This window comes from Pistacia vera, unplaced genomic scaffold (assembly GCF_008641045.1).
Source record: "Pistacia vera cultivar Batoury unplaced genomic scaffold, PisVer_v2 Contig523, whole genome shotgun sequence".
Taxonomy (NCBI): domain Eukaryota; kingdom Viridiplantae; phylum Streptophyta; class Magnoliopsida; order Sapindales; family Anacardiaceae; genus Pistacia; species Pistacia vera.
This window is the reverse complement of record NW_022196361.1, coordinates 1-8,922: the sequence shown is the minus strand read 5'-3', so window position 1 is coordinate 8,922 and position 8,922 is coordinate 1. Positions and strand designations below refer to the sequence as shown.

The 8,922-nt window shown below is 36.1% G+C and overlaps 2 protein-coding genes across 2 annotated transcripts; one reads left to right on the top strand and one right to left on the bottom strand.

Annotated features, from left to right (window-relative positions):
- Positions 1-1,343: 1,343 nt before the first annotated feature.
- LOC116106813 (squalene epoxidase 3-like) lies at positions 1,344-5,202 on the top strand. The gene is made up of 8 exons (XM_031393128.1): positions 1,344-1,875; positions 2,739-2,850; positions 3,043-3,217; positions 3,404-3,572; positions 3,790-4,008; positions 4,147-4,422; positions 4,530-4,808; positions 4,905-5,202. Exons 1-8 carry the CDS (start codon positions 1,393-1,395, stop codon positions 5,007-5,009), a joined length of 1,818 nt encoding a protein of 605 aa, XP_031248988.1. The 5' UTR covers positions 1,344-1,392; the 3' UTR covers positions 5,010-5,202.
- Positions 5,203-5,463: 261 nt separating this feature from the next.
- Positions 5,464-8,687, bottom strand: LOC116106812 (pentatricopeptide repeat-containing protein At3g49740-like). Its single transcript, XM_031393127.1, has 2 exons — positions 6,674-8,687; positions 5,464-6,577 (listed from the first exon to the last, which is right to left on the bottom strand). Exons 1-2 carry the CDS (start codon positions 8,685-8,687, stop codon positions 6,483-6,485), a joined length of 2,109 nt encoding a protein of 702 aa, XP_031248987.1. The 3' UTR covers positions 5,464-6,482.
- Between the last annotated feature and the right edge of the window lie 235 nt (positions 8,688-8,922).

Here is an 8,922-nt window from a genome sequence, read left to right as displayed (position 1 = left end):
CATGACTTCTTCAATGCTTCAATTAAGTTGTCTTCGTATTATATTGTTGAAGTTGTTGCTTTCTATATGAGTTTTCTTCTCAATATTCTTAATTTCTAAAATAATAAAAAAAAAAAATAATTCATTTTCTCTTTTCAACAATCAAAATCAGTTTTTTTTTTTTTGCTCAGCAAGTCTCTTGTTTAAAAGTTCACATTTTTCAACAAAGTTTATCTTTCTCTCATTGATTTATAGACTTATCAATAATACCCAATGAGTTATTCCTGCAAATTTTTTTGCTTTTCTTGACAAAGTTTTAAATTTTGGTTGCAGATGTCAAATGGTGACATATTTGAGAAGAACCATAATAATATAGACTTTGAGTTAAATTTGTGGATATTTTATTTATTAATTTTTTAATTATCAATTCAATATAAAAAAAAAACTTCAATATGTAAAATATATATTTAAAACACAAAAAAAACTAATAATAATATAATAAATATAATAAATATACCCGGTGCAATACGCTAGCTTTTCATCATATTGATAATAATTCTTCATAAAAAACAATAAAAGCAAGTAGGTTACAGCTTACTGGTATTCGTTTTAATGATATTAAATGACATGAAGCTGATGTACAATATAGATAGGTTTGCTTTAAATAATATGAAAATGTAATTGTCTTTCAATTTTCATAAATACCCTTGTAGTAATAGGTGACACCAGAAATTTGATTATTTTCAACTAACAAAAATCATTTATAGATTGACTTTCAGCCTATTTTTTTTTATTATTAATCTTTAATTGCAATTATATTGCCTATAACGTCATTAAAATATTTTTAGTAATTCAACGCGTTTTAATAATTAAACTCATATTATATGGTTATAATAATTACCGCATTTTAAAAATTTAACACCATAATGACAACATAAAAGAATTTAACATCAAACACAAGACCTATTATTATATAATTGCTTAACTTGCGTGTAATATGAAAATTTTCTCATGCTAATTATGATGCCAAGACTAGACTATCATCATAATAATAAAAATAAAATTTGAGTAAAAAATTATGTAACCCGCCAAAACATTGTGTACTTTACATTACGTAACAAATGACTATTTTACCCCCAATTATGACAACGTTTCTGATCAAACGCTGTTGTTTTAAGTAATTTGGTTTTGTCCTTTTCCTTAATGTGTGGGCAAGACAAGTCACAAGTAACCTTACTTTCTTTTTAACGTTGTTTTGTTCCGTAACAGATTCTTTTATAATTCAATTCAAATCAAAAGAAAAACCAGAAATCCAGTAAGTTAATAACTTTGAAATGAGTTGAGATGAGTTGAGTTGAGTTGAGTCGAGTCGAGTCAAGCCCGAGTCTTTAAATTTATTTTAATTCAACTGCCATGTTTTTTACCATCACAACTACTCTCTATAAAAAGCCTATTTCTCCTACAAGATCGCTCATCAATTTGTCCACACCACAAAAAAAACCCAACGCTACATCTTCTACACACAATACTTCCACCTGCATTTCTTCTAGAGACCTCCATAGACTGACTGTCAATCCACAGCAGCCGTCGATTTTTCTTGCTTCGACTTCTTGGTCTCATTGTTTTGGTATTTTGAAGAAGAAGAAGGAGATGGTGGCTGTTGATCAGTACATTATTGCCACTTTCTTTGCTTCTCTCGCTGGGTTTCTTCTTCTCTTTCTTTTGCGCCGTAACGGTAAGAAGACGACGAAAAAGGATGCCGGAACGTACAAGATCGGGAACGACATTGTTCATAGCGCTGTCGGCAACGGAGATTACTCCTCGCCGGACGGCACTGACGTCATCATTGTCGGTGCAGGCGTTGCTGGCGCAGCCTTGGCTCATACCCTCGGCAAGGTAATTTCTTTTACATTATTGTTATTATATTTGTTTATTTTTAATTTCCCGTTGCTCTAAATATTGAATTTACCAAGCTCTATAGGGTATTTGGAAGTTTCTTCGTTTTATTGTTTTTAGTACCAACTATTTGATGAATTTCATACTTCATTTATCTACATATTTTTGTCTACGTAAGCTACACCAGGATTTGGTTCACATTTTTGGTGTGGGTTATTTTTTTATTAGTGAAATTTTTTTCTCTTTTGGTTGGTGATTGTGTTAAGAGTTTGATAAAGCAATTGCCATGTAAAGGTGTTTGGATTGGCTGAAGTGGGCTTAAAGGTTACTTGGTTGTTACTAGAGATTAGAGTCACTTTATAGAATTTTCTGATGATGAATAGAATCTGATGACACGAACAAAATTGGTTTTTGGTTGTAAAGCTTAAACAAGAACTTCAAAGATGAACATGCTGACTTTTGTTGGTCATTTCTGATTCTTTGGTTTCATGGTTTGATTGCTAGCATAGTGAAGAAATTCTAAGGGGTGAATAGTATAAAGGCAATTGACTTCCCCCAGAAAGTTTAAGATGTACACTTACTGTTATTGCTTGCTTCAATAAGTTTTACATATGTGATTTACATTCAATCTAATTTTAATTGATGTACTTTGTCCATGTAAATTTATTACTCTTAAGTTTAACTACAAAGAGATTTGTATATTATAAGGTACATATCACTACTCCTAAATGGATACAGAGAAATCCTAATTTAAGAGTTACAAAATGTTGAAGAGACACTTTGAACTCCAGAAATATGTCTGTTGTTATTCACTTGTTTTCTGCAAAGTCTTATTCTGAAGTCTTGACTTTAACTAACTGCAGGATGGAAAACGGGTTCATGTTATAGAAAGAGATTTGACAGAGCCTGACAGAATTGTTGGTGAATTGCTTCAGCCTGGGGGATACCTGAAACTAATTGAATTAGGCCTTGAAGGTATGCGCCAGAGCTGCAATCTATATCTTTTACTTTGCATTTCAGAGAGATGAAATCTTCAAGACTTTCAATTGTTGTTGTTGTAAACAACACTCTGTGTGGTTAAGGACTAGTTCTCTTTATGACTACTTTTTGCACGTAGTTATCTTATATTTTCTCCAACTGTAAATATATTGTGTTTTTTAACTACAGATTGTGTAGAAGAAATTGATGCCCAGAGAGTGCTGGGATATGCTCTCTTCAAGGATGGGAAAAGTGCCAAATTGTCATATCCATTGGAAAAGTTTCATGCTGATGTTGCTGGGAGGAGCTTCCACAATGGGCGTTTTATCCAGAGGATGAGAGAAAAAGCTGCTACTCTTCCCAAGTATCTTCCCCTATCTCTTTGGCTTGACTGATTGCATTATTTAACTTGTTGCTTTTTGGTTCCTTGATACTTAGGGTTTAGTTCAGCATGAATTTTCTATATTTCATGCACTTCACTATTTAAGTGTTGCATCAAAGTTGATGGTTATTAATCTCCTTGCATCATTTTTTGTTCAATTCAAATTAGCGTACGACTAGAGCAAGGAACAGTGACATCCCTGCTTGAAGAAAATGGCACAATAAAAGGGGTTCAGTACAAAACTAAGAATAGTCAAGAACTTAGAGCATATGCTCCTCTTACAATTGTGTGTGACGGTTGCTTCTCAAATCTGCGTCGTTCTCTTTGCAAACCAAAGGTGAAGTTGCATCTTATAACCTTTAAGTTCTCTTGTATCATATGTAAATTAGTCACAGTATTCAAGATAGTTTTAGTGAGAGTATCTGTTAATTCAGGACGCTAGAAAATTTATTGTCTGTCTTGATAATAAGTTTACTCTTCACTGTGTCATGTTCTTCTCTTGCTTTATTCTTTTGTACTGAGAAGCTAATTGTATCAGTTTAACTATTTGACAGGTTGATGTGCCCTCTTGTTTTGTGGGTCTAGTGTTAGAGAACTGTCAACTTCCTTTCGAAAACCATGGGCATGTCATTCTAGCAGATCCTTCCCCCATATTATTTTATCCAATCAGTAGTACAGAGATTCGATGCTTGGTTGATGTACCAGGTCAAAAATTGCCTTCCATTGGTAATGGTGAAATGGCCAAATATTTGAAGACCATGGTAGCACCACAGGTATCTGTGATTGAAGTACATGTTTTAGGATTATTAAAGATACAAGGATTGACCTTTTCGTGTTGGGATTAGTTTTATATTCTGTCCTTGTTTTACACTTTGTTTTGCCTTGATTTAATTGGAGAGTGGCTGTTTCAGGTTCCTCCTGAGATTCGTGATGCCTTTGTTAACGCAGTTGACAAAGGCAGTATTAGAACTATGCCAAATAGAAGCATGCCAGCTGATCCTCAGCCTACTCCTGGAGCTCTTCTAATGGGTGATGCTTTCAACATGCGTCATCCTTTAACAGGTGGTGGAATGACTGTGGCATTATCTGATATTGTTGTGCTTCGGAATCTTCTTAAGCCCTTGCAAGACTTTCGTGATGCAGCTGCCCTGAGCAGATATCTTGAATCCTTTTACACCTTACGTAAAGTAAGCTTAATTAGTATACTACTTTTATTTATTCATTTTTATCATTACAGCTGTAGAAAAATGGGAATGTACCTGTTTTAGGCTTACAGTTTGTTTTTTCCTTGCAGCCCGTGGCTTCAACAATAAATACTCTGGCAGGTGCCCTGTACAAGGTTTTTTCTTCTTCCCCTGACCAAGCAAGGAAGGAAATGCGCCAAGCATGTTTTGACTATTTAAGCCTTGGAGGTGTTTTTTCGAATGGACCAGTGGCTTTGCTTTCTGGTCTAAACCCTCGCCCTTTGAGTTTAGTTCTCCACTTCTTTGCTGTGGCAATTTTTGGTGTTGGTCGCTTGCTAGCACCATTTCCTTCGCCTGAGCGCATTTGGATTGGAGCTAGATTAATTTCGGTATGCATTTCCATCTTTTATAATTGATGATTAAAGCAAGTATGGGTTATCGCATTTGGGATTTTTCAATTCTTACAACAATTTTTCCTTTTACAGGGTGCATCAAGTATTATTTTCCCCATAATCAAGGCAGAAGGAGTGAGGCAAATGTTTTTCCCTGCCACTGTTCCAGCTGTTTACAGAGCTCCTCCTGTTGATTGATATATCAAATATTAGATGGCAGTAATCTATGCAAACTGTTCCACTAAAGAAAGACATTGGATTTATTTGGCTAGAAACAATTCTGTAATTGTATGATATTAGATGATATTCTTAAGAACAGGTGTTTAGAACGCCTCCCAGACTTTTTGATGGTGAACAACTTTTATATTGAATTTATATTTTTCAAGGAGTCTGTTCTGTCCACGAGAATACCTTTTCAAATCTTACAAGTGTAATGCGAATTCAATCATTATTTTTGCTAGATGTAGCAATGAAATATCCTAAATGCTTCTAGTTCATCAGTGATTGTGCTGTCGCTGGGGATAGTGTCTACTCTGTGGTAAAATCCAAGAGATGACCACACCCCTATCTTGAAATGTGCCTGGATTGTTAAATGCTTTTCTATGGTTTCCTTGCGTAAACATAACATGTGACTCAATTCAGATTGCCTATAAAGAAGAATAACGAAGAAACAAGTCATTTGCCGGTGCAAACAAAGTAACTATCCAATAAAATCTCATACCCAACTCCTGTATACAAAAATGACCGCCAAAATTAATCACAGAGAGCTCTTATCTGGCACCAACTTATTGGCCTCCATGCCATTTCAGAGAAAAAAGTAGATAAGCTGGCTGGTGGGTCAACAGATTGTATAAAAATAGAAGAATTATAGAATCAGATAGATAATCACTGGCCTGGGCCCAATCGTGCTTGGTGGTTTAGTGGTCATGTAACTGCTAGTTTGTTTTGGTAGTCATGCAACTACTCTGATGTCGTGGTTCAGTGTATTGCTTGTGTAGTAGAAGATGATAATGATGAAGATGCGATCAACTGACATGACGTGAACCATGATCCGCACCTGGAGTTCATTGTGCAATCTGCATTGATGGATTATAAGGGCAGCCACTATTAGTACACTTAATGTAATAATGACTTTGGGAAGTGGACTTTCATTCTATATATTTTTTTTTTACAGTATACTAAATCCACGAATTTTGATACACGAAACCTTCCTCATATAAACCAACTGTTCAACATCACCTATATCTTTATGAAAGTGGTAGGGATAGAGTCATAGAGAACTGCTTACTTCTTTCTCATGACCTGACACGGTCAGGAAAAAACCTTATCAAGGATTTCACTACTTAGCTCTGTTCAAAATGGTTGACATTTGCAAGTAGTTATTTATCTTGGTGGCTCTCTCAAATATGCCAAATAACTAGTGCTCCTAAATGACTACAACATTCTTCTCAAGCTGTCTTTAGAATGGATTTAAATCCCCACAATATGTTCTCAACGATAACTTCGGCTTGTGCATCAATCCATTAGGCTTTACCATTCCAGAGCTAGGGAAGCATACAACACGTCATTTGTTGAATTCTCAGTTCCCATTTCATGTTGGACTATGTTTATTGTCAGTCTGATACTTGCATCTTTAACTTTCAGTATATCAGGATTCGAGCTTGCATGGTTTTATGACCCAATCCAGCTGCAACCAGGTTGCTTCATCACCCCTGTTCTCTTTGACAGTTCCCTTATATTCGCAGCTTCTTCCCATAAACCTGAAGCTGCATATATATTTGCTAAAAGTACGTAAAGTGATGGATTATTTTGTTCATTTTCAAGGAGAAAGCCAGCAATGATTCTTCCCAGTCTTAAATTACCGTGAGCTGCACAAGCACTGAATAATGCCCACCAGACACTAGAAGGCACTTGAATATCCTTATTTATTAGTCTCTCAGCCTCATCAAGATACCCTGCTCTTCCAAGAAGGTCAAGCATACAAGATAGATGATCTTCTGCAGGAACAAAGCCATAGTAGTTCACCATGCAGTTGAATATCCTAGTGCCATCATCAACTAAACCTGCATGGCTGCAAGCAGAAAGAACAGCAGTAAAGGTGGCATGGTCAGGTATAAGGCCAACTGCATCTTGCATTGCCTCAAAACAACTGATAGCTTCCTTTCCTTCTCCATGCTGTGCATATGCAGAGATTAGGGCATTCCAAGAGACAGTATCCTTTTCAATCATCTCATTAAACACTCTCACAGAACAATTCAGATTCCCACATTTTGTATACATTGAAATCAGAGCATTACCTAAAGAGGTCTTTGAGAAAAGATTGTATCTCAAGATGTAACCGTGAACCTGTTTTCCATGTCTTAAGGATGAAAGGCTAGCACAAATACTCAAAACAATGGTGAGGGTATACACATCTGGCCTTGCATCTGACATCAGTAATTTGCAAAATTGCTCTAACCCTTGCACTGGAAAAGAATTTAACAGGAACCCAGAAATGATAGTATTCCAGGTTACCAAATTTCTATAAGACATGTCATGAAATATTTGATAGGCATGCTTTATTTGCTCATGCTTTGAGTATGCAGAAATCAATGCGTTAGAAACTTGGATATTTGAGATGATCCCATTTCTAAATACAAGGGCATGAATCATCTCTACGATTTCTTCAAACTCTGAGCTCGCCAACAGACTTCCAAAAGTAAACTCATCTGATTTGACCGCTACCCTCTCCATTTTCAGATAGGCCGAGATTGCCATTCTACCCAGGTTCCTTTGAGCATAGCTTGATATCATAGTATTCCATGAGACAAGATCTTTCTCTTCCAAGCTCTGAAAAACCATCTGAGCTGCATCTAAATCCCCACAGGTGGAATACATGGTTATTGCTGCATTGCTCACAGAAGTTAATGCCTCAAAACCATTCTTAATGGCTTGAGCATGCACTTGGCTCCCTACTCCGACACAAAAACATGCACTCATTACACTCACAAACGTCAGTTTACTGGGCCTATAAGAAGCCTGTAGCATCTTTCTGAACATCATCAAAGCCTCTTCAACTTTTCCTAAACTCACCAAACCACCCATCATCACATTAAAACTAATATTATCACACGCAAATTTTTTCGCTTCTTCAAAAACCATACTCGCATCCGCAACAATTCCACAGTTAAAGTACATAGTAATCAACGCATTGACCACAGAAACTGTAACCAAAAACCCAGTTTTAATCACCAACGAATGCAACTGCCTCCCAAGTTCAACTAATCCTATATCACACACACTCAACACACTACCCAAACTATATTTATCTTGCCTAATGCCCAATTTATGCATTTCTCCAAACAAACTAATACCAATATCTTCATGCCCGTTTTCCACACACCCATTTATCATCGCATTATAAACCGCCAATTCTCTACTAGGCATTTTATCAAACAGTTCACAAGCATAACCAACATGACCCATCTTAGTACAAGCCGACAACAACGTCGTCCAAGAATAAACATCTGGGTTCTCTATTTCACTAAAGACCCTTTTAACTGAAACAAAATCTTGCGTGTTTTTATAGAGCGAAAGGATTGAATTTGCCACGTGAGAACATAATTTGTGGCCGGTACGTATAGTGTAGGCATGGAGTTGGTTACCGAAGGTGGACTTGCGGAGATTTGCGCACGCAGTGAGGGTTGTGGAGAGAGTGTAGATATCAGGTTTAAGATCATGGGAAGAGTGAAGTTGGACGAAGAGATGGAGAGCATCTTGGTAATGGCAAGAACGAGTGAAATTTACAAGTGAATTGTTGAGTTTGATGAGTAGCTGTTTAGTGCAATAATTGGTTGTAGTGGCGGTACTGGGTATTTTGCAACTCAACTGCGTCATCCGTTGGTAGTTTTGTTGTAGGAGATGTACATGATGGAAACCTTTCTTATATGTATTTTTTGACCAATTTTATCAGATTTTTCAAGGAGAATTTCATTCTCTTGTTATTTTTTGTAAACACTGTTTTCGATTTATTTAACTTTGATACACTCTCCTCTGTATTACTTTGCTACAATACTATCAGTCATAATTATCACAATCAGTTGATGATGATGAAATTTTTTCTTTCCCATCT

What these genes read in the sequence shown, in the direction of transcription:
- LOC116106813 (XM_031393128.1), top strand. Translation starts at nt 1,393, where the DNA reads ATGTTTTTTACCATCACAACTACTCTCTATAAAAAGCCTATTTCTCCT. An exon ending in GTTCTCTTTGCAAACCAAAG is followed by an intron (nt 3,573 to 3,789) that starts GTGAAGTTGCAT and finishes ACTATTTGACAG; the next exon opens with GTTGATGTGCCCTCTTGTTT. An exon ending in TTGGAGCTAGATTAATTTCG is followed by an intron (nt 4,809 to 4,904) that starts GTATGCATTTCC and finishes TTCCTTTTACAG; the next exon opens with GGTGCATCAAGTATTATTTT.
- LOC116106812 (XM_031393127.1), bottom strand. Translation starts at nt 8,687, where the DNA reads ATGACGCAGTTGAGTTGCAAAATACCCAGTACCGCCACTACAACCAAT. An exon ending in CAGTGCTTGTGCAGCTCACG is followed by an intron (nt 6,578 to 6,673) that starts GTAATTTAAGAC and finishes ATATATATGCAG; the next exon opens with CTTCAGGTTTATGGGAAGAA.